Genomic DNA, 25,257 nt, shown 5'->3' on the forward strand with positions numbered 1-25,257 from the left:
TGGAGGCAGAGAGTGGTTGTTCCCCTCTGAGTGCTGGGACACTTCTGAGTTTGTTTTATTTTTTAATTTTTATTTTAATTGATGTATAGCTAATTTACCATGTGGTGTTAGTTTCTGCTATGCAGCAAAGTGACTCAGTTATGCATATATATATATATTCTTTTTTATATTATTTTCCATTATGGTTTATTACATGATAGTCAATACAGTTCCCGCTGCTATATAGGAGGATCTTGTTGTTTATGCATTCTATATATAACAGTTTGCATCTGCTAATCCCAAACTCTGACATTCCTCCCCTCCCTGCCTTGGCAACCGCAAGTCTGCTCTCCATGTCTGTGAGTCTGTTTCACAGATATGTTCATTTGTGTTGTGTTTTAGAGTCCACCTGTAAGTGATATCAACATGGTATTTGTCTTTCTTTTTCTGACTTACCTTCACTTATTAGTAGTATGATAATCTCTAGGCCCATCCATGAAATGCTGCAAAAGGCATTATTCCATTCTTATTTTATAGCTTATTTTATTCTTATTTTATATTGCTCTTGGGGCTTCCCTGGTGGCTCAGCAGTAGAGAATCCGCTTGCAATGCAGGAGACTCAAGTTCAGTCCCTGGGTCAGGAAGACCCCGTGGAGAAGGAAATGGCAACTTATTCTACATTCTTGCCTGGGATATCACATGGGCAGAAGAGACTGGTGGGCTACAGCCCATGGGATCACAAAAGAGTTGGACACGACTTAGCAATGAAATAATAACAACAATATTGCTCTTAAAATCTAGTAGAATTTTCAGGAAAAATTAAAGTTGCTCACCACTTGTTAGTTACCAACCCGTGGCTGCGTATTCATACTTTGGAATATATCTGGAAAGGTACAGGCAGAGACCATGAAATGACCTGGGGCCTTCTTCCATTGAACTTCCATTCTCATGGAGCATTTCCTGCCAGACCTGTAAGAGAAGAGCAGCCCACGGATCTCTGGGTCTGAGAGCCAGGAGCCCAGATCTTCCTGGAGTCCAGCCTGGCCCCACAGGGAGCAAAGCAGAAAAGAGAAGCAAAGTCTTATATCTAATCCCTTTGGAAGAAAAGTTTGTTTGCTTTCATAGTGAATTTTCTCTGGAACTTACTTTCTTTTTTGGTTCTGCTTTTAAAATTTATTGTTAAAACAGTATGTTGGCATTAAAATGTATTTCCTAAAAAGTAATTCCTTAGCACCCAACCATCCTAACAGAAGTTGTCATTTTCTATTTTCTTTTGCCACCTTTTCCCCCAGGCACATTTCATTTTACATCACTGTAGACAAACAGATACAATTTTATTTTGTGCTTTTTTTCCATTAGGCATAAATGTTTTTTTTCATGTTGCTATGTAGTCTGTGTTGGTATCATTTTAATGGCTGCATAATTGAATTGAGTTCTGATTTACTCAACCATCCTCTCATTGCAGGCCATTAACATTGCTTCCAGGTTTGGATATATATATATATTTGCTACTATAAATAATTTTTCAATAAACATCTTCATTTATTGCTTTCCTTGTTTTTAAAAATTATTTTCCTATTTAGATTCCCAGGTTCTCCTTGGAGGCATGAGCTAGGTAGGGCTGTCCACTCTGGAAATTTGAATTATACAGCCATTAAAATGATAATTATATTGACTATGTAGCAACACAGAAAAACATTTACTTTTTATGGGAGAATAAAAGCACAAAATAAAAAACTGGGCTCTTAAACACCCTTAACCCAAGTCAATGATAAAAGAGAGCCCTGTGACATCTTTAGAGACCTCTCTCCAAGTTGACAGAGATGCACAAAGGTCACTTTCCTGTGATTTTTCGGTAGGCACTTGCGCGTGTTGTCTAATCCAGTCTTCCATCGTCCATGAGGGTAGTGTGTGAGCACTTCTCCAGGTATGCTGTGTAGCAGGGGCTGGAGAGCTCCCCATGGCTTCTGTGACCCAGCGTCAGCTCATCTTTTCCTACCCCCTCAAATGCCAGGATTCGCAGGACCCTTTTCACCCCTCTTCTTGGTCCTTCTTGAGCTAGCTGCATCAGCACTGGCCATAAGTATGTTCTTCTCTCTCAGGCTTGACCCATGTGCTGACCCAGGAACTTGACATCTCTGTATGCATTCCCCCACCCCACCCCCCCACCCCCCCCAGTTTTGATGTAGCATCTTCCTGGAACACACTCCATGCCAAGAGTTCAGGTCTGAGGATCTTATTTGGTGGAGTTATTTAACCTTCCCACTCCTTGGTTTTCTTCATCTGTACGATGAACTTGACAATATCTACTGTTTGGGTTGTAATGAGGCAACACGCGTGCATGTGGTTGACATCACATCTGATAGACAGTAAATGTTTAACAAGCACCAGTTTCTTTCCTTCCTGCCTGTCTCCTTGGGCCCAAGGGAAAGTGTGGATAAGGTGCGGTGCATAGAGGTCCAGCAAACAGTAGGTACTTTATGAACACCTAGGTGATGATGGATCACGGCTAGCTGGTTGGGTCCCTCAAAGTCAAGGGCAGCCTGCTGGGGAATGGGGCAATATTCCCATGATATGGGAGGAAGAGAAGAGTAGGACATTGGGGGTTTCAGTAATCCAAAATATCAGGGATTCAAATAATAAAGGACCTTTCAGTTGCTTCAGTTCAGACTTTTAAAGAGTCCCTGAGCATCACAGGGAGAGAGAGTAGCAGCTGTGGATGACACAGGGACTGTGCTGTGAGCCCATTTCAGTTTACATCAGTTGTTCCAAAGTGAGGGTAGAAATAGATCAACTGTTGTGGCTTAGAAGTATTAATAAAAGAGAAATTGTCATTCCAACACAAAGATATACATCTTACAGAGTTCACAGGGGAACATGTTCCCAGGCGCCCGGAATAAGTGTCCCCAAACAGCTGCAAAGCAGCCCCAACACCATCCTGCTCACAGACAGGAAGGCAGCTTGTAAACTGTGGGCCGGCACCAGGAGGGCGGGGGACAGGGCCGCACTGCAGCCCCGCTCCCGTGAGAAGCAGAGTGGCTTCTGTTCTGGGCTCTTCACTGAACTTTCCGCTGCCTGGTCTGCCCTGGCTGACCTCATTGCCTCCGTCACTGTTTCCTGCTTTGCGTAAACTGCCTTTAAAGTACAGGTACAGATTGTGTTGTGACATGTTTTCACATTGGCTGTTTGGAACTTTGTTTACTTTTTCCACAGAAAAACCATATAAACTGTTATTAGGTTCCCAGCCTGAGCCACAAGTGGACACTGCTCACGGTACAACAACGCTGAAATTGAGAACACCATCCCGCTGCAATACTCTCGGCGCCCCCGTGCGTCTGAGGGTCTCCCTGCCCCCTAAAATCGAGTTGGAATAGTTGTGATCTACCCTTCCTCGGAGGAGTCTATGCCCTGTAAGAGTTCAGAGCTTCCCTCAATCCTCTGTTCTTTTTCTGGGGGGGGGGGGGGCGGGGCGGAGGGTACAAGGAAGAGGGACTCGTGTCTTGCTTATGTCCCTTCTGCCTCCATCTCCTGCTCACCTGCTTCACTTCAAATTTACCCAGACAAAGCGTCCAACCTCTTCACTGGTTTCCACAAAACCACTCAGGCCAAGAGCTATACAAATTTCAGTCTCACCACTGAAGGTTGGGGAAGAGGGGTCCTGGGGAGGGTTCCATCTTAGAGCATTTGCACTCCCCACCTCCCCTCCTCTCTCCTCCCATCCGTCCTCATCACCCTCTGTCTCCTGAGGACCCCCAGCTTCCCCCACTCTACCCCAATCCCTTCTCTGTTGGGCTGAAAGCTGCTCTCTCCCTCCAGGCCTCTGGGACCCGGGGTTGGGGGCTGGGGTCTTCCTCCCCAGATGCCAGCTACTCTTGAGTCATTTTTCCCTTGTTGTTCTAGTAATTCCACAAAATAGTAAAGCTGCAGGATTGAACCGGGGAATCATTTATTCAACAATAGCACTTTACTTGGTGCTCTGGGAGAAGTGGCTTCCATTAGAATGGTGAAGGCAGTAAATGGAAACATTCTCTAAATAAATCTGGCAGAAATTGAAAGAAGTTAGATGGGAAACAGTTAAAGGACATGCTCATAGGAGAGACAGTTTGTCACAGGTGGAATTGCCTGTGAGGGATGAGAGAACCAGAGAGGCAGCCCCACGTGGGCCCAGGTGATGTAACTTGCCACTCTCTCTGTGAGGCTGGGCCACAGAGGGGAGGGGAGGGTGATGGAGAGAAGGTCTAAGGAGAAGAAGGAAGCTTTGCGAGGTTTCTCTGCAAGACACATGTTTTTGGGCTGGGTGTTTGCCCTGGGGTGAGGCTACAGGTTGTCTGCACTGTACATCCCCACCCTGGTCTTGGCTGGATGGGAGGCTGTGTCCCAGAAGGGACAGTCCAGGGTGGGGAGGGGGGTTGGACAGTGGCTGATGTCATGTCTCTGCCATTTCTTAGCACTGTGACTTCGACCAGATCACTTAGTGTAGCACCTGCGTAGCTTATTAGGTCACAGATTCTCGGGTCCTGCCCCTAGAGGTAACTGACTCAAAATGACTGGTGGGTTCAGGCAGGTAAATTTTGATTAAAGCTCCCTGTGGGACTCGGATGCACAACTGGTGTGTTGCCTTCTCTGGGATTTGCTATTGTCAACCAAAAAATGAGGTTATGCCGAGGTTGGCACTCCGCACGCTAGCCCCGTTCTTGCCTTCCTTCTCAGAGAGCCTCTCTCCTTTGAGTTCCCTGAGGATTTCACATGGTGGTGATGCCTCTGGCTGCAGTTGACAGCTGTCCCTGCAGGCATCCATGGGGGCCCAGACCAACATTTCTGTGCCCATTGGCAGGCAGGGTCAGCTACTGGCAACATGTTGGCCCAAGTAGCAACTTTACTTGGGAGCTTAAAATCGACAGCCCTGCCAGTCCCTGGGGGTACTGGTGATGTACATGGAGGGGGACAATGAAGTTGGGTGGAGAGATTACTGAGTGAGTGAGTGAGTGAGTGAAGTGACTCAGTTGTGTCCGACTCTTTGTGACCCCCATGGACTGTAGACTACCAGGCTTCTCTGTCCATGGGATTCTCCAGGCAAGAACACTGGAGTGGGTTGCCATTTCCTTCTCCAGGGGATCTTCCCAACCCAGGGATCAAACCCAGGTCTCCTGCATTGCAGGCAGACGCTTTACCCTCTGAGCTAATAGTAGTTAAAGTTTATTGGGGGACCTGCCAGTACTTCGTGTTTTGCAAATACGATCTCATTTGATCTCCATAAAACCCCATGAACAAAGTCATGATTCTGCCCATTTTACAGATGGGGAAAGTGGTGAGTTTCAATGATCTGCTCAAGTTCACAGTTTGTCTTGTTATTCTTGTTACCCAGGAACTTGAATATTGTTTAATGTGCTGTAAGACACTGCAGAGCTGCTCTCAAGTTATTAAAATGCTAACGTCCAAATGTGTATAGAAGCTTCTCTGTAATATTGGCAAGTCACACTATTGAAAAATTGAGATTGTATAAACCTCAAAAGCTACAAGGAATCTTGTAGATGTCAAATAAAAAGTTGTAGAGTCCGTCTGACTCCAGAGCCTCTGCTCCTTCCACTTCCCACCTTAAGACTCCCGCAGCACAATGCCAGGCCCCTGGGCCACCCCCACACTCAGGCCTGTAGTCCCCTGAACATTTTGATGTTAGCAGGTGGCACTTCGGGGAGGATTCTCGGGGCAGTGGCAGGTACCCATGGGCCTAGAATCTGGGCAGAGACTGGTGCGGTCTGAGCCAGGTGTGGGCCACGTGGTCCCATGGATGTTTAATAATATTTAACATTTTTACTGCCTTTCTCCCTGATTTGTTCCATTAGCGATGTGCCTCCTGCTGCCGGCGGGACGCATCCTCAGCCTGTCCCTGCCAACCCATCTGTCACCAGGAGACAGCTCCCTCACGGGCCTCTCTGTTTTTAAACTTCAGGAAGGCTGAACATCTGAAACACAGAGACCATGTCCCTTTCTTATAAACAACTCATGGGAAGGACGCCTCCAGGGCTTGGCCAACAGAGGGAGTGCATTCACCTAAGCAAATTTCTCAGGTCCACACGCCCTGCCCCCAACTTCCCTGAAATGAAAATACAAGGCTTCTCGCCACTTGCTGATGATTACGCAGGCCAGTCTGGGCCTCGAGGGTTCAGGGTCCAAGTTAAGCCCCACTGTTGCCCTCTCCTCCTCAGGAGAGCCTGGAAGTGGAGAAGACAACTGGGGAGCCAGTGGAAAAGGAAGGAGAGGCCCTGTTTCCCCAGCTCACCCCCACCCCCACTGTCTGCTCTGGCCTTGGCTCCTGCTCTGGCTCTGTCTCCTGGCTGGTTTCTCCCTCTCAGCCCTTGGTTGGTCTGTCTCCCATCGTTGTCTGATTGTCCTCTCGCTTGCCCTTTCACTCAGCTTGTACTTGATTCAGACTTTCTTTTATCCTTCCTGAGAAAAAGCACTGTGGTGCTAGTGGTAAAGAATCCACCTGCCAATGCAGGAGACATAAGAGACACAGGTTCAATCCCTGAATTGGGAAGATCCCCTGGAGATGTAATTGGCAACCCACTCCACTATTCTCCCCTGGAGAATCCTCATGGACAGAGGAGCCTGGTGGGCTACAGTCCATGGGGTCACAGAGTTGGACATGCAACTGAGCATGCACCTACCTGCCTATGTCTGCAGAGGCTTCTGAAGAGATCGGGCGCATTCAGGATGGCATGGCCATAGACTCTGCAGGGACTTCTGTAAGTGCCTAGACTGAATCCCATGGAAGGCAGAAGTGATGACTCATTTGGGGGCCCCAGGACCCAGTTCAGAGCCTGTTACCAACTCACATATGCATTGCTCCAGTGGCTTGAAGTTCAGGACATGAGCCTGTGCCTCATCTCTAACTGAGCAAGCCGCATCCTTCAGTTTGGCTGGTTTGTCCTCTGAGCAATCACCAACTGCCAGGGGCATGGGATTCAGGGTAATACCTCAATTGAGGTAATACCTCAATACTGCCTGCTCTGTGTGTGTAGGAATGTGATTTTTGAGAACTTTTTTGGGAAAAGAATGCATACCTAGTGAAGTCAAGAGTAGAACTGTAGACAAAGCATTGACTTAGGAGTTTGAGTCCTCCTTCTCTAAGCTTTAGTTTTCACTCTTTGCAAAACATAATATGTATTATGCCACCTGCCTGCCACATAGTCACAGCCTTACCTAACCACTTGCACCCAGTAGGTGCTCATTCATGTTGGGATTGAGAACTGACGGAATGACTCAACTCAACACTGCCACCTTCTGGTAGAGTTACTCTGGTGCTTAGGGGTGACTCGGTTCAGACCCAGAACTAAGAATTCCTCCTGGGCAAATGGGCCCAGAAGCTCCATCCAAGCCACTGCTTCTGGTGACAAGCTCATCCATTTCCTAAGGGGCAGCACAGGTGCTCCCCAGGTAGCATAAGTTAGAATAGGCTCCATCATCCACCAGCTATTAGACCTGGAATTCCTGATCCACTCTCCTTGTAGTGACCAACTCCCACAAAAGGGTGAGGGACTTTTTTTTTTTCATTTCAGTACACATGTAAGTCCTTTCTTTTTTAATAGAATACTTAATTTTTTCCATTTTCCTGTACACACTGCTTTCACTGTATACCACAAATATACAGTGTTGTGTTTTCATTTTTATTTAGTTTAAATTATTTTCTAATTTCCCTTGTGATCTCTTTGAGTGTGTCCAAGATATCTTTCTGTTTATTGATTTCTAATTTAATTTTGTTGCTGTCAGAACATATTTTGTGTGATTTAAATCCTCTTAACTTTATTGAGACTTTCTTTAAAACTCAGAATATGGTCTATCTTGGTCTATCTAAATGTTCCAAGTGCACTTGAAAAAATGTGTCTACTACTTTGATAGAAGTGCTCTATGTCAAGTAAGTCAAGTTGGTTTATAGTCTTTTCAAGTCTTTTATACCCTTAATGATTTTTTTGTTGATTGGTCTGTCAATTACTGACAGAGAGATGTTGAAATTCCCAGCTACACATGTGGATTTGTCTCTTTGGAAAGGGCTTAAAATGAGAGAAAAATAAGATATTTTATATTATTTTAGATATTTATCACTTCCAGTGTTTTTCATTCTTTTGTGTAGATCCAAGTTTTCCTTCTGGTACTTTTCTTCTCTTCAAAGAAGTTTTTTTTTTAAATATTTTTTGTGCCTCTGATCTGCTCCTATGAATTCTCTCAGCTTTTGTTTGGCAGAAGAAGAAAGTCATTTGCTTTAAGTTTGAAAGAAATTTTTCCTGGGTATAGAATAATTGGATTAGAGTCTTTTTCCTTTCTCTCTCAGAGTAATATTATATGTCTTTTGGCTTGCTTAGTTTCTGATGACAAATCCAGAGTCATTTTTGTCTTTGTTTCTTTATGTGTATGTGTCCCCCCACAACACCCCCTTCCTCATATATATATTTCTCTTTATGGCTGGTTTTTAGCAGTTTGATTGTGCTTTGTTGTGGTGTTTTTCTTCAAGTTTCTTCTGCTTGGATTCTGTTGAACTTTTTGAATCTATGGATTTATCATTTTTCCTCATCATGCTTTCCTTTACCTTCTGGAATATATATAGCATATTTATAATTCTTATTTTAATGTTTGCACCTGCTTATTCTATCACTGGTGTCATTTCTGGGTCTGTTTGTATTAATTGATTTTTCTACAGGTTGTGGATCTTATTTTTCTACTTTTTTTCATGACTGGTGACTTTTTTATTGGAGCATGAACATTGTAAGTTTTACACTGTTAGCTGCTTAATGTTGTTGTATACCAGACCACCTGACCTGCCTCTTGAGAAACCTGTATGCAGGTCAGGAAGCAACAGTTAGAACTGGACATGGAACAGTTAGGCTGGTTCCAAATAGGAAAAGCAGTACATCAAGGCTGTATATTGTCACCCTGCTTATTTAACTTATATGCAGAGTACATCAAGAGAAACGCTGGTCTGGATGAAGCATAAGCTGGAATCAAGATTGCCGAGAGAAATATCAATAACCTCAGATATGCAGATGACACCACTCTTATGGCAGAAAGTGAAGAAGAACTAAAGAGCCTCTTGATGAAAGTGAAAGAGGAGAGTGAAAAAGTTGTCTTAAAGCTCAACATTCAGAAAACTAAGATCATGGCATCTGGTCCCATCACTTCATGGCAAATAGATGGGGAGACAGTGGAAACAGTGGCTGACTTTATTTTTGGGGCTCCAAAATCACTGCATATGGTGACTGCAGCCATGAAATTAAAAGATGCTTACTCCTTGGAAGGAAAGTTATGACCAACCTAGAAAGCATATTAAAAAGCAGAGATATTACTTTGCCAACAAGGGTCTGTCTACTCAAGGCTATGGTTTTTCCAGTGGTCATGTATGGATGTGAGAGTTGCAGACCATAAAGAAAGCTGAGCACCTAAGAATTGATGCTTTTGAACTGTGGTGTTGGAGAAGACTCTTGAGAGTCCCTTGGACTGCAAGGAGATCCAACCAGTCCAACCTAAAGGAGGTCAGTCCTGGGTGTTCATTGGAAGGACTGATGTTGAAGCTGAAGCTCCAGTACTTTGGCCAGCTGATGCAAAGAGCTGATTCATTGAAAAGACCCTAATGCTGGGAAAGATTGAGGGCAGGAGGAGAAGGGGATGACAGAGGATGAGTTGGTTGGATGGCATCACTGACTCGATGGACATGAGTTTGGGTAAACTCCGGGAGTTGGTGATGGACAGGGAGGCCTGGTGTGCTGTGGTTCATGGGGTTGCAAAGTCGGACATGACTGAGAGACTGAACTGAACTGAACTGAACCCCTGTGAGAAACAGATTTCCATCTAGAGTACAATGTTGGTATATGGGAGTTTTTGTCTTTAGACTTTCAGTAGCTGACTGAAACATTATTTTCCAAAGTTGCTTGGTCAATTCCTCTTTCCCAAATTCTTCCAGTGAGATTTTGTCACTTATTTGTATATAGTTACTTTTATTTGTCATGACCTACATTTCATCCTGGGTTGGTTAACATCCTGCAGTTTTAAAATTTTTAATTTGTAGCCAGTAAACTTCACTCATTGTGGTGTACAGTTCTACGGGTTTAAACAAATGTACTAAGGTGTGAAGCTGCCATCACACTGCACCATATAGAATAGTTTCACCACTCTAAGCATTTCTGTGTGAGGTTTCTTTGTCATTAACTCCATCCCCCTCCCCCAAATGTTGGCAACCACCCAGCTGTTTTCCATCCTTATATTATAGTTTTGCATTTTCCAGAATGTCTTACAAATGGGCTCATACATTATATATTATTACACCTGACTTCTTTTACTTAGCAAAATACATTTAAGAATTGTCCATATTGTTGCATGAATCTACTCACTACTGAGAAGTATTACTTTGTATGGATGTTCCAGTGCCTGTTTATCCATTCACCTGTTTAAGTATATATTGATTGTTGTGGCTTGCCTTTTCACTCTTGTAATGATGTCTTTTGAACTACGCAATTCTCAATTTTAATATATTCCAATTTATAAAGATTTTCTCTCATAATTAGAGCTTTGTGTGTATTATTAAAAAAGCTTTGCCTCACAGTTATGAAGGTGTTGTCCTATGCCTTTTTTATTATTGGTTTTCCACATTGGATCTATGATCAATCTTGGAATTGATTTGTGTGTACAGTGTGAGGTAGGAATCAAGATTCCTTCCTTCTGTGTATGGATATCCACTAAACCCAACATCTCTTATTGAAAAAACTGTCCTTTACCCTACTCCATTGCAATGTGATCTTTGTCATACATGAGGCACCCATATATGTATGGGTCTGTTTCTGGAATTTCTATCAGGCCATTGATTTGTCTATCCTTGCATCAATACCACCCTGAATTGATTACAAAAGTCTTAGCAAGGTCTTGATATCTAGCAGTATAAGTACTTCAGCCTTGTTTCTCTTCCTTAGGATTGTCTTGGCTGTTCTTGACCCTTTGTATTTCCATATAAAGTTTAGAATCAGCTTGTCAATTTCCACAAACACATCAACTGGAAGACTTTAGAACCTCATTAATTTTTCAGGAAATTTGAGGAGAATCAACATCTTAATAAAATTGAGGCTTCCAAGCAAAAAGCATGGTAACTCCAAGAGAAGTTTTTAAAGGCTCTAAAATACAAAAGATTTTGTTACACCCTTCTCCCAGGACACAGGGTCTGCTCACCTAGTCTTGCACAACTATGAACCATCTTTCAGGCAGTGCTTCTCTCAGTGAGAGTCTGCCCCAGTAACCTAAGGGCTCCACTCAGGGTCTAGGAGGGGCTGGCTTCTTGTACAGACACCTCCATCCACCCTTCTCCTTGCCAGATGCTTTACATCTGTTTAAAAATTTAAAAATATGGACATTTGACTTATGAACATATGAACATTTCAAATGAACATATCATTTGAAAAATGATTTATCATTTTTAAGAGTTGGCAGCAGACAAATGAGCAAAAAACTAAAGCATTATTAAAAAAAAACAAACAGTAAAAATTAAGAAAGATTAATTAACAATGAAAATATCAAATGAAATAATGCTGTTTGTTTGTTTTTTTTAATGAGATCTTAAGAATCAAACTGCATCAATGATGTCAATATTGAGTCACTAGTGTATTTTTGTGTGAATTTTTTCCAGCAACTGTAAAAAGCTCTTCTTGACTATGTGCTAGCTGGAGGAATGGTGAGGAGATATTTTTAAGCTAAGTCCAAATATTTTCCCTCTGACTTTCATCTTCAAATCAAATCTCTTGTTCAATAGCTTTGAGAAGAGCTTTTATTTAAAAAAAAAAACAACTTAGTTTTTTGGCAGGGACTGAAATCTTTTTATTTACAAACTGTAGTTTCTGTTTCCAAAAAAATCCTCAGCGTTTGGAGTTTATTTTCACCTTCTTTAGTTTTGTCATGCCTGGATAGAGACTGCACTACCGTTACCTGTATAAATTTCTACACTGACATGTTTATATTCTCTTGTTCTGAACACCTTCACACTAGGGTATATGTTATTCTTGAAATGGAAGCATTACTTTGTCAATTGTCATCTTCTTCCCCTGGAGGATTGAAGACTGCTAAATGAGTGTGAGATTTTATGCAGACAATAACTCTCTGGATCGGTCCCAAATTTTATTAGTTCAGATTTCAGATTGTTAAAGTAAAAGCAACAAAAATCAGGAATACAGTAAACTGGAACTGCTCTCATTAATGAGCCATGCTCCCTCTCCTGTGTTTTCCCAACTGTTCTTTTGTCTGCTGGTGGCTGGGCTGGACCAGACCTGAGGACTCTGGCTGAGTTGGCCCTTGGCTCAGGGTGGAGAGATGAGAGAGGCATGGAGGCAGCTTCCCCTGGGCCCATAGAAGTCTCCCTGCAGCACTGTCAGCAACCCTCTGCAGGGAGGTGCATATGTGCAGAGGACACCTTGTCAAGGGCCGTCTGTGTCATGCAAACTCCCTTTGGAGAGTGATGCGGAAGGGAACCTAGGGGGAGGGAAGCTGCCCGTCTCGACCATAGACAGGCTCAGGACACTCTCTTGGAAGGAACCCCTGGACCTCACAGAGAACTATACCAGTTTAGAGCTATACCAGTTTCCGGCTTCCTGGACACAGCTCTGGTGACCTAGGTCTAGCCCTGAGACCAGCACCTGCTCTGCTCCTTGCTCTGGTTCTTCCACCATTCCCCAGCTTGATGGCCCGTTGCTGCCTCCTTCCAACTCCCAGGGATTCTCTTTTCTGTAGCGTTTGCTCCTATTGCCTTAGAGCTCTCAGAGGCTGGGGGCCACTTTTTTTACTCCAATCTCATCTCCATTTTTGCACTTCTTGTAAAAAAAAAAAAAACAACAACTGTTTTTCAGGTCATGCTTGGCCTCATTGCCACCATGGCAGGAACAGTACCAGGCAGACTCAGAAGATCCAGGTCCTAGGCTGGGCTCGTTGGCTGAAGGACCTTGGGAAAGTCGCTCTCCCCATTCCCCACTTCCCCTTCAGGGCCTCATTTCCACATTTGTGATATGAGGGGGTTAGTCTAGATCAGAGATCTCTGGACATTTTTGATTATGCACCCTCTGCAATAAAATAATATGGAGTATGCACCCATAATAGGCATATATTCACTTACAAACTTTATACCTTTACTACAGTACTAAATGTTATGAAATAAACATGCAAAATTTAAAGTTAAATATGTGAAATAATATATATATATATATATATATATATATATATATGTTTTGTCTGCACCACGCTGCTTGTGGGTTCTGTGTTCCGACCAGGGACTGAACCCAAACCCTGGGCATTGGAGGCAGAATCTTAACCTCTGGACCACCAGGGAATTCCCTACATAAAATATTTTAAAATAAATTCTCCTTTATTTTATATAACAAAATTTCCTCCTTTCACAATTTTATTGTTTGCTTATAATTAATAACAGTGTCGGGGAAGCAATTGAATATGTTTTATTTCTCTTTGGAATCTTGCTTTAACCCTTTGAGACAGAGAGCCATTTAGGAGTCTGGTCCAGCTGGGTTTGTTTTTAAAGCTGAAGTAGTTGATCCAAAGAGAAGGATGTATCACTGGCTACATTAAATTACAGTACTCATTTTCAACCCCAACCACCAATTAAAGGCTTTTGATTGAAATTAAGCTAGTTGATGCCCATCTTCCCGTTAGGTCAGTCAGTGGCTCTTATAAGTTAACTGGAAAGCATTGCATATTGAATATCCACTTGTTAGATTTTTAACAAATGGACTGAAAATCCACTCTCTTGGACCACTTTCAAACAGATTAGAAAAATATGTTTCTAATATTTTCAGGTATGCAGATAGAAGCACCTTTATAGGTGACCACAGGAGATCACAGGTTGTCAACAACAAAAATCTCATTTTCAAAACATTCTCTTCAAAGCACGAGTTTCTTTGGAAAATCAAACACTTTCTCACTAATTGTTATAATGAGTCACCTTTACCCTGAAGAGTCAGAAGAATTTGAGTTCATATTTTGGTGGACATCTCCGAGGTAGCAAACTGCCAACAGCCACTTGTCCTCAGAAAAAGCTCAGCAAATTTCAAACACTTGTCTTTTTGTACAAGAATACATCCTCTGTAACTCTGATGACTATTTTAAGTGCACTGCCAGAAGATAACCAACAAGCCTCTGGGTGGTTCAAAAGATTTTCATAGTCATTTTCCTTCTGATTATAAATCATTTTATAAGTTTTACTATATTAAAAAAAAAAACTGATCACACCAATGCATCCCACAGCACTTGTATATATCTGAATTTGAGCTCTTGACTACAGTAGCCTGAAGGAAATTCTGCAGGGAGTAGTTTCACATGTATCATCATCCTTGCACCCCTACCCAGAATCCATTTTCATCAGGAAGCAGCCACTCTATCAGTGATTACACTCAGACAAATTTTCTCATAAATGATGTCTTTATTAAGGAAGTAATGTACTGTTCAGTACACATTGCCTCTTCCCTTTAGTGGCTTACAAAAATGTGGTTCCTCATGTGTTTCATTATTGAAACAGAATCCAGGAACACCATGTTAGAAACAGCCACTTTTTCTTCAACTATTTAATACATTTTGTGAAATTTGTTCGAATGCATATTTCTGTACACCTTCAGCAAGATTTCCTCTGCATCTTCCAATAGAATCTGTGGTCATCACGTTGTGTTCATGTACTGATCTTGCTACCACCAGGTACCACACCAACAGCCATCTTCCCAGTCTCTACGAGACAAGGTGTGTGGGGGCGGTAGGGGTAGGGGTGGGGGTGGGTGTGTAGGTGGATAATAGTCATGTGATACGGGTTTAAAGGGGAATGAATTGACTTCCTGGCAATTATTCTTCCTCCCCCATCACTCCCAGTAATTCCAGGAAAAACATCTACTTCTGCTTCATTGACTATTCCAAAGCCTTTGTGTGGATCACAACAAGCTGTGGAAAATTCTAAAAGAGATGGGAATACCAGACCACCTTACTTGCCTCCTGAGAAACCTGAAAGCAGGTCAAGAAGCAACAGAACCAGACATGGAACAATAAACTGGTTCACTGGTCACCCTGTTTATTTAACTTATATGCAGAGCACATCATGCGAAATGCTGAGCTGGATGAAGCACATGTGAAATCAAGATTGCCGGGGGAAATGTCAATAACATCAGATATGCAGATGACATCACCCTTATAACAGGAAACAAAGAGAAACTAAAGAGCCTCTTGATGAAGGTGAAAGAGGAGGGTGAAAAAGCTGGCTTAAAACTCAACATTCAAAAAGCTAAGATCATGGCATCCAGTCCCATCACTTCATGGCAAATAGATGGGGAAACAATGGAAACAGTGACAGACTTTATTTCTTGGATTCCAAAATCACTGCAGATGGTGATTGCAACCGTGAAATTAGAAGACACTTGTTCCTTGGAAGAAAAGCTATGACAAACCTAGACAGCATATTGAAAAGCAAAGACATAACTGTGTCAACAAAAGTCCATCTGGTCAAAGCTATGGTTTTTCCAGTAGTCATATATGGGTGTGAGAGTTGGATCATAAAAAAGGCTGAGTGTTGAAGAATCGATGCTTCGAAGACTTGAGAGTCCCTTGGACTACAAGGAGATCAAACCAGTCAATCCTAAAGGAAATCAACCCTGAATATTCATTGGAAGGACTGATGCTGAAGCTGAAGCTCCAATACTTTGGCCACCTCATGCAAAGAGTTGACTCATTAGAAAAGATTCTGATGCTAGAAAAGATTGAAGGCAGGAGAAGAGGACAACAGAGATGGTTGAATGGCATCACCGACTCAATGGACTTGAGTCTGAGCAAGCTCCAGGAGATGGTGAAGGACAGGGAAGCCTGGCGTACTGCAGCTCATGGGGTCTCAGAGAGTCGGACACAACTGAGCAACTGAACAACAACAATCCCCATGACTCCCAGTAAAGCCAAGTAATAGGGGCAACCCCAGGGAAGGGTTGGTATCTCATCCCATGGTTGGATAGACGCTTAGGTAGTGGGCTTATTGATCTGAGTGCAGGAGAACAGAACTGGAGATAGGACCTCCCATTACATCTGATTGGATTCTCATTGTTTCTACCTCATAGAGAAGAATTCCCATTATAAGTACGAGAGGTATCTGACCTGACATTTTCTTGTTCACTTGCATCTGCATTGTAAGCATTATCTTCAATTGTGGTTTCCTTGCAGGAATCTTGTTAAGCCACCTATCCATTTGTGAGAGTTAATTTAGTTACAATTTGGCAAAGTAATCTGTAAAGCCACTTAGCTACGTGCATGTGACCTGGAATATATCACACTAGATGGCTCTTATCAGGATCCATTTGAGGCAGGCAAACCAAGCTTTCTAGGGAGCATGGAGGTGAATAGACAGAGGAAACAGGAGCTAGTTTGGAAGACCTAGCAGCACAGCCCAGATTCACCTGGACTCTGGTCACTCCTGAAACAAATTTAAGTATACATATATGAGATTAATCCTGTCAGTTGAAAATCTTATTTACAATGCAGATCTCTCAGTGTATTGGTTTACTAAGGCTGCCATCACAAAGTATCACAACTATGTAGATTAGACAGAAATGTGTTGTCTCACTATCTGGAGGCTGGAAGCCTGAGGATCAAGGTGTATGCAAGGTTGGTTGCTTTTGAGAGTGGGGAGGAAGAATCTTTTCCACCCCTCTCTCCTAGATTCCAGAAGTTTTCTGGCAATATTTGGCATTCCTTGACTTGTGCCTGTGTCACCCAGATCTTGGCCTTCATCTTTATGTGATGTTCTCCCTGACTGTCTCTGTGTCCAGATTTCCCATTTTATAAAACGACATTCATGTTAGGTCTGGGGCTCACCCTAGACCTAATATGCCCTTAACTAACCACGTCTGCAATGGCCTTATTTCCAAATGAGTTCACATTCTGAGCTATTCGGGGTTAGAATCTCAACATATAAAATTTGGAGGAGATGCAATTCAATCCATTATGCTGGGTTGTGCCTCAGATCTTCTAAAACAGGATCTCTGAGGGCAGGAGTTACAATTCATGTGTTCAAGAAGGACCTCGGATAACCAGTATGCTCATTAAGGCTAGAGATCTACATAGTCACGGCAGATGACTCAGAATGTCCTCTCTCCCATCTCAAGTGCATACACCAAATGGAATTAAACCATAGATTTTCATATTGTAGCTGAGTTCAAAAGAAACAAAACAAAAATGTTCATGACGAATGTCTCCAAAGTGGAGACATTAAAAGCAGAGAGCAAAGCACTGGCTGAAGCTAGGCCAGCTCCAAAGAGTAATAGACAAGGTCATGGGCCCAGAGAGGCTGAGGCTGGGCTGGGTTCCAATGAGGGAGCTGTTAGGGTGCGTGTGCTCTGGAACTACTCCTTTTGCAAGAAGCCTGGAGCCTTGAAGAGATACCTTGTCAGTCAAAGGGGACTAGAAACATCAACTAAAGGTTTGTTTCCACTAATTAAAACTTTGGAAGATGGAGAAACTGCTGTGTGAATTTGCAGAATCAGATAGCTTTCTTAGCTGAGATGCATCTGAGAAAATGGAATTTTGGTTGATGAGAAGGGAGTGACCAATGGTCAGTCTGGGACACCAGAAGCAAAGCTGCGATCTGATATGGCCTACCAGCAATAGTGTGAGGTTAGAGGAGACAGAGGCTGGATTTCTGAGCAATTGTGGGCCAAGGAGTCCCACTAGGTGGGGATGGATAAGGGACACAGAGAGCAGGAGGAGGAGAATGCCAAAGATGAATATGTTACTTTTAAATATTTCCAAGATTGTTCTGTGCCTCTAATTCTCCTTAAATCTGCCCATCCCCACAGCGCATCCCACCTGTCCATTCCTGGGAGCTGGAGAGAGAACAGCAAGGTGGCCTTCATGAGCTGCCACTGAGTTGGTTGAGAAATGGCTTAGAACCTTGTGGTGCCAGCTCAGAAGAGCCCTCTCATGAATGACTCTGGCCGGGCCCACTTTAGAGAAATCAGGGTTTCTAAAATCACATGATGCTTTCTCGTTTGGGACTCAAATTTGAGAACTAGTTGGTTTAAAAATCAAAACTGCTGTGCAAATTATAATATCTTGTAGCAGTTGTATACCAACTTATAATAATATCTTGTAGTAGTTGTATACCAACTTAGAGCTACCATCTGTTGAGTGTTATTTATTGTGCAACTTTAGGGTTTTCCAGGTGGGGCTAATGGTAAAGAACCTATTGCCAATGCAGGAGATGTAAGAGACATGCCTTCAATCCCTGGGTTAGGAAGATCCCCTGGAGGAGGGCACGGCAACCCACTCCAGTATTCTTGCCTGAAGAATCCCATGGACAGAGGAGCCTGGAAGGCTACAGTCCATAAAACTGCAAAGAGTTGGACATGACTGAAGCGACTGAGCACACACGCACATGCAACTTTAAACCTGTCCTGTTTAATCCTCACAACAGACCTATTAAGTAGGTCTATTAAGTAGTATTATCCCACCCGATCTTGTGGATAAGAAATCTTAGGCTCTGGAGATTATGTAAAATGGTCACTAGTAAACAGTGAAGCCAGGACTGAAACCTGGGTCAGTCTGACTTCTACATCAATAGGTTAATAGTAGTTAAACATGGAGAGTTAATCAGGAACAACATTTATCCCATTTTTAATATTATGGGTGGTATTTTCCAAATTTTACATACAAATTAATAAACATAAAAAAAAAGAATACCAACCAAAAAATGAGCCTTTGGAAAGTACCTGCAGGAGAAGACAACAGAAGACAACAGTGGGGAGAGTGATGTTAAGTGTGGTCCTTCATCCTAGGTACCCTCCATCATGTCCATGATCCTGGCTCATTGACCTAACATCTACTCCAGTATTTAGGTTGTTGCTCTTGCTTTCTTCTCAAACCCAGGACACTGTGCTTCTAATAGATTAATGAGGCCCTGGGAGGCATGAACCTGACACTGACAAGCCTCCTGTCTCTTTCTCCTCCTGCCCACCTACAGGTCAACCCTTTCAGAGACCGAATCTGCAGAGTGTTCTCCCACAACAACGTGTTCTCCTTTGAGGATGTGCTGGGCATGGCATCTGTGTTCAGTGAGCAGGCCTGCCCCAGCCTGAAGATAGAGTACGCCTTCCGCATTTATGGTGGGTGCTGTGGGGATTGAGTGGTAGGACAAGGGCCATAGAGTACCATATCTGGAATCCATCAGCATCAATGCATTGGTCTGATGCTGTTCATTGGGGATTACTTGAGTATGAGGGGTATTATACTTCTCAAGTACTGTAGATCTTTTTTTTTTTTTTTTAATGGTTGAGAAGTCCATCTCTAATGGATTGATGACTTCTCTTCCATGTCACCAGAGAGAGGCAAATGGAGTCACTGGTGCTGATATTCCATATAGTAGCATGGGCAGGCCAGAAAGAGAAAGAGAGGACTATATATGGGCATGAAGGGGTTATGCTTGTTCTATAAAAAAGTTAAGAGATTTAAACACTGGAACTATCTTAGCCACCAAATAGCTGAGAAATCTTGGGCAAAACGGTTTACTTTTTAGAGCCTCGGTTTCCTCATCTAAAAATGAGCAAGTTGAGAGAGATCATCTCTGAGGTCCCATGACACTTTATGCCTCTGATCTTGTCAGGGAGCCACAAAGCTCTGCTAAAGTTCTGCTCTTCAGCCTCATGAACACCTAACATATCTGGGGCCCTGGAAATTCTCAAAAGGAACCAAAAGGAAAGAAACAAAGCCTTCAAACAGATCACGTGCAAGGCTTCAAGCTCATCTTGACAACCCCTGGGGCCAAAGAACTTGTACATTTAGGCCTGTATAGTTCGTCATCTCGCCTGTCTTCCTTTTCTACCGGCTCCCCCCACCCACTCCCCACATGGCGGACACCATCTAATTCCTGCCTCAGCCAAGTGGACTTGGATAGAATGGAGTGAAGGGGCTTTAAGCCAGAGGAACCTATAAAATCTCTCATCTCTCATGTAAAAGGGGCTTAATGATATTTTTGTATTTGATATGTCTTCAGGCTTAGTATCCAGTAAATGCATATCAAATCAAAAGTTTCCTTACAGAGGAAAGCTGAGTAAGCTCCTACCATACTGTCGCTTCTGTGGAAAGCAACTATAAACTCTAAACAAAATGGAAAAATCAGTTACCTCATGGCACTGCATGGCTACGGAAAGCATAGAGTTAACACCTGAAAAAAGGAAATGGTATGAATGACTCTCCACCCTCCTCCCCCAACTTTTAGTTTTGTACTTTTCCAGCCTGAAGGTGAGCTTCAGTAAGTGGCATCATACAGGACTGGTAGAAACCCTGATCTCTTTCTGACTTGAAAAATCAGAGAGTTTAGGACACCTTTCCCCTCAAAAGTGAAAAGAAGGGAGAGTCCATGAAAGAAAGCCAGAAGGAGCCAAATTTCATTCTGACCTCTGAACCATATATACCAGGGTGAACTTAAAGCAGCTCAGGTAAGAATGAAAGAATGAATGGAGAGTTGAGCTGCCTTTGCATTTTAACAAGGTCCCTGAGTGATAGGGATTGCAGCTTAAGTCTAATCAGTTGCCCACTAGAATAGAAAATTCATCACTCTTTAGAGGAATATAACAGAATCCACAGTTTCTACATAAAACATTTATAATGTCTAAGATAAAATTATTCAACATCTTAGTATTTTTTAAACAGAAAAATGATGCATTCCCAAGAATGAGGACTGACTCTGATATGAGCCAGATGTTGGGATTAGCTGGTAAGTATCTTCAAACAGTTATTATAATCATGCCCAATGATGTAAAAGAAAATGGGCTCCTAATGAATGAAAAGATAGAAATTCTCAGTAGAAAAATAGAAACTATAAGGATCAAATGGAAAATACAGAACTCAAAAATAAAATATCTGAAATAAAAATTCACCAGTTGGGCTTAGCAGGAGAATCAAGATGAGAGGAAAGAGTCAGTAAACCTGAAGACTGATCAATAGAATATAATCTAATCTGAAGAACAGAGAGGAAAAATATGATGAGAAAAAAGAAACAGATCCTGAAGGACATGTAGGACCAGAGGAAGGTCTAACAAATATCCAACTGACATCTCAGAAGGAGAGGAGAGAATAAACAGGGCAGAAAAGATATCTGAAGAAATAATGGCCCCACATGTCCTAAATTTGGTGTGAGACACAAATTTATAGTGAACCTCAAGCGGGGTAAGTACAAATGAAATCACAGACCCAAATTCAGTTGGCTTAGTAGTCCATTCAGTATTATTCCTCCTTCCTTACCCCAAGTATTCCTGGGAGTCCCCAGGGATTTCCAAGCTATCCACAGAATTCTCGTTCACGAGCTGTGTACTTCCGTCGGGCCTTCCTTCCACCACAGAGCACGTGCAGTGCTCTCTGTAGCCTCTCCTGTCCCCGGTTAGTACTCTTCTGGATGGGCCAGCTCTTTTGGGTGGAAAATGCTGACCCAGACTAGGTGCTCTTGTCTTACCCGTGCAAGTAACAGGAAGTTACCTGGGTAAAAGGCAACTGAGGAAGAGCAGCAGTGTATTAGTTTTCCACTGCTGTGTAATAAGTTACCACAAACTTAATGGCTTTAGATGAAACATAATCTCACAAGTTCTGTGGGTGAGGAGTCTGGGCACAGCTTGGTCGGGTCCTCAACTTAGGGTTTCACAAGATTGCAATCAAGGTTTTGGCTGGGCTGCAATCTCACCTGAAGAATGATTGACAGGGGAGGAACCCACTTACAAGTTCACTCCAGTTGTTGGCAGAATTCATGGACATGTCTGAGCGACTGAACAACACAGAACTTAGAGCCCTGGCCTTTTGTTGGCTATCGCCTGCACACTGCTCTCAGTTTCCAGAGGGTGATCTGTGCTCCTAGTACATGGGCCTCCCAAAGTGGCCAGTTGCTTCTTCCAAGACATCTAGGGAGCCTCTTGGGCCAGACTGCTGGCAATATAACATATTATATTATAGACGTCTCATCTGTTGCCAAATCCTGCTGCTTAGATGTAAGTCCCCACACACACTAGATGGGTGTGTCGATTAGACAAAAGCAAGAACACCAAGAAGAACAGATCATGAGGGAAGGAAGGCACTAGAGTTTGTCCACCATAAGCAGTGTGGAGTCCATGGCAGAAGTCAAGCAGGCTTCCCGAGGGCCTCAAATGCAGCTGGAAAGTGGTCAGGAAACCAGGTAGCTCTGTTCTCCTTTTCTCTCTGTGGCTGCCTAGTCTCTTATCTCTGCTTCTCTCTGTGCACCTTCTCTTTCTGCAGATCCAAATTTTTATGCCTCTGTGCCTATGGACCAAAGATGACTATCCCAGCCTTCACATGACCTATGGGCTTCACTCTGACTGATGGGCCACAAGCATCTCTGTCTCTCATTTCCATTTTCTCAGGAGATGCTTATTCGCTCCGCAAAACCAGAGATCCAGCTGCCCTTGGGTTAGGTGACCAAGTTTGTCCAGTCATCCACAACCAAGAAGAAGCAGAGTCACATGAACAAACGTGGCTTCTGAGGCCAACCACTGGGAGTTGAGATGCTGCCCAGAGATGGTAGTGTAGGCTGGGCAGATGTTCCAAAAGATATCTGTCTCACCTGTCTTTCCATTGTTTCTAGAGCTAAACAAACAAAACCACCAAACCTTCAGGGAACTAGATGAGTTCCCTCAAAACATGGGAGCTCAAATATCTTCAGCTCAAGAACTGGGGGAAGGTCCTCCCTCCTGAGAGGTCAGGCAGGGTCCTCAGATCAGATCGAGAAGCAGACACTCCAGTCCCCTACACAGTCCTTGTATCTTCTCCCCTCTACCCCCCTCCAGGGCCCCCTCAAACAGTTTCCTTCCTTTTTAAGCTCCAGTGCAAAAGCAAAAAGCACAGAGCCTTCATGCAAATCAGTGGTGCAAATAGATGCCTAGGGACTCGTAAACTCCAAGGCTTCATCAACTAGACTCAGGCAAATCTGAATTCTCTTCGGGCTCAGAAGATTTGCTACCTTACAGAGCTGTCAGCAGGATTGAAGATAGGACATGTGAATCTCTGAGCCTGGTGCCTGGCCCATGACGGCTGCTCTATAAATTGAGGTGGTAGTGGTAGGAATGAAGGAAGAAGAGGAGGACTAAAAAGAAGGGAAAGAAAAGGAGAAAGGAAAGAGAAGAGAGGATGATGATGTGATGGCCTCAGAGATCATCCTTAGCCAGTCTGAAGACCTAACTCAATGTTCTAACCCCTCATTACACCAATTGTGGCCTAGATACCAGATACAGCAGCATCATTATTGCCAGAGAGCTTACTCGAAATGTAGAATCTCAGGCCTCAGTCTCCACTTACTGAATCAGAATCTACTTTCGAACAAGATTCCCAGATGGTTCCTCTGCACCTGAAAGTTTCAGAAGCATGGCTCTAACCCACTGATTTTCCAACGTGGCCAATACTGGAATCGCTGTTGTTCAGTCGCTGAGTCGTGTCCGACTCTCTGTGATCCCATAGACTACAGCATGGACGACATTGCAGTTACTCGGGGAGTTTTCAAGACCTACGGTTGCTTGGGCCCCAGCTGCGGAGACTTGATGTGATGGTGTTGGGTATGCCCTGGTTGGTACGCTTTTTGAAAGCTCCCTGAAGGATTCTAAAGTGCAGCAGGAAAAAAAAAGTGCTGAAGAGTTACTACTGCTCTGACCTATATCAGTTAGGACTGCATTCAGTTACTTGTAAGAGCATCCTTGTTTGAAAAAAAAAAAAGAAATCCTGGATTCAGGCAGTCCAGAGCTGAGGTAATGGCTCCAGGAGGCAACCAAGGGCCCAGGCTCCTTCAAGCCTCCTAATCTCCCATCTTTAATGGGACTGCCATTCTCAGAGTCACAAGATGTATTCTGTGCCTACAGGTATCTCCTCATCTCAGTCAGGGAGAAAAAGAGATGGGAGAGGAGATAAGGACAAAATGGACATTGAAACACACAGATGAAGTCTACTCTTCTTTAACAAAATTTCTTGGAAGCACCACCCAGCAAACTGGCTACAACGTCATTGGCCAGAACTGTTACATAGTCACACATAGCCCCAAGGGGGACCGGAAGGCTGTGTATTTTAAGCTGGACATAAACATCAATTGTAATTCTGTTAGGAAGAAGGAAAGGGTGAGTGGCTGTTGGTCAAGTCCATCCAGCCAGCCACACCTACCCAGGACATACCTCCTGGCCTCCAGTCTCTGCTCTGAGGGACCGTCCTGGCCTCCACCTGATCCATCCTCTTCTCTCAGTGTCTCTGGGGAGACTTTCTGCCTGTCAGAGACCAGCATCCCAGCACTGCTTTTCTGCTCGGGTCAGCACAGCTCCCACCAGCTATGAATTACCCTCAGACAGGTGCCGTAGCACCAGTGGCTGATCTTCCGAGACCCTCCCAGCTCCTGACATGGGGATGCCAGTGGCTGGGAGTGGTGAGGGAGGCAACCTCAGTTCCCGTGGGAATAGTGGTGAAGGCCTGCCTTACCTCACTCACTCAAATGAGCTAATTTTGTGAAAGTACTTTGTAAATTGCGAGGAGTAACATGACAGATCAGGATGATGATGGTCAGAGAGTTTGAGGGACACCTGAAAACTGAGCCCACCAGCTCTCTCCTTTCCCCCCTTGCTGGGAAATAGCAAGAAGAGTCCCCCCGCAAAGTGGCCAAGAACGCGGGTCATGAGACTTCTGAGGCCACATGGGCTGGCCGGTAGCCCAGAGCTCCCAGCCCCTAGACCTTTCCCAGGCTGTTCTGCCCTGGCACCCCCAAAGGAAGGGAACTGTCCAGGACTACACTTTACTCCAGCAAATTATTCTGTTTTCAGATGGCTTGGGATCAAAGCCATGTTGCTTTGCCGCAGTCTCTGCATATGGGAGCTGGGCCAGCAGGACACCTGGAAACACTGCGGGAGGTAGGGGGAAGGGTCTCAGGAGAGGCTGCAGGGCTTCTTGCCAGCAGCGCAAGGTCACTGCGGGGCCCCACTCCCTCCAGTTCTGACGCTGGCCCCTCCCAAGCCCCTCTGCTTCTCCCCCACCGGCTCTGATCCATCACCCGCGGTGTGTCGCAGCGGAGCCGTGTGGGCAGCGCTTAGATGAACATCATTGGCTTTAGCGTCCAGTCCCCATGGCTGATTAACATTCAGCCAGGGGAGAGCCACCTGCCTAAGGAGTGAGGTGCTCTACTGGACCTTTATGTCCACACCCTTCCTTGGAAAACAGAGACCAAGGTCTTGGCTCCACCCCCGAAGGGTCCCCGTGACA

General features: G+C 43.9%; 1 protein-coding gene across 1 annotated transcript in view; it reads left to right on the top strand.

Annotated features, from left to right (window-relative positions):
• The window catches only part of CIB4 (calcium and integrin binding family member 4), a 50,860-nt gene that overhangs the window by 22,646 nt on the left and 2,957 nt on the right, over nt 1-25,257 (top strand). Inside the window, exon 4 of the mRNA XM_020913865.2 lies at nt 18,992-19,133. Coding sequence (XP_020769524.1) covers nt 18,992-19,133 — 142 coding nt within the window. The remainder of the gene's footprint in view (nt 1-18,991; nt 19,134-25,257) is intronic.

The sequence above is a fragment of the Odocoileus virginianus genome, chromosome 2, assembly GCF_023699985.2.
Source record: "Odocoileus virginianus isolate 20LAN1187 ecotype Illinois chromosome 2, Ovbor_1.2, whole genome shotgun sequence".
NCBI lineage: Eukaryota > Metazoa > Chordata > Mammalia > Artiodactyla > Cervidae > Odocoileus > Odocoileus virginianus.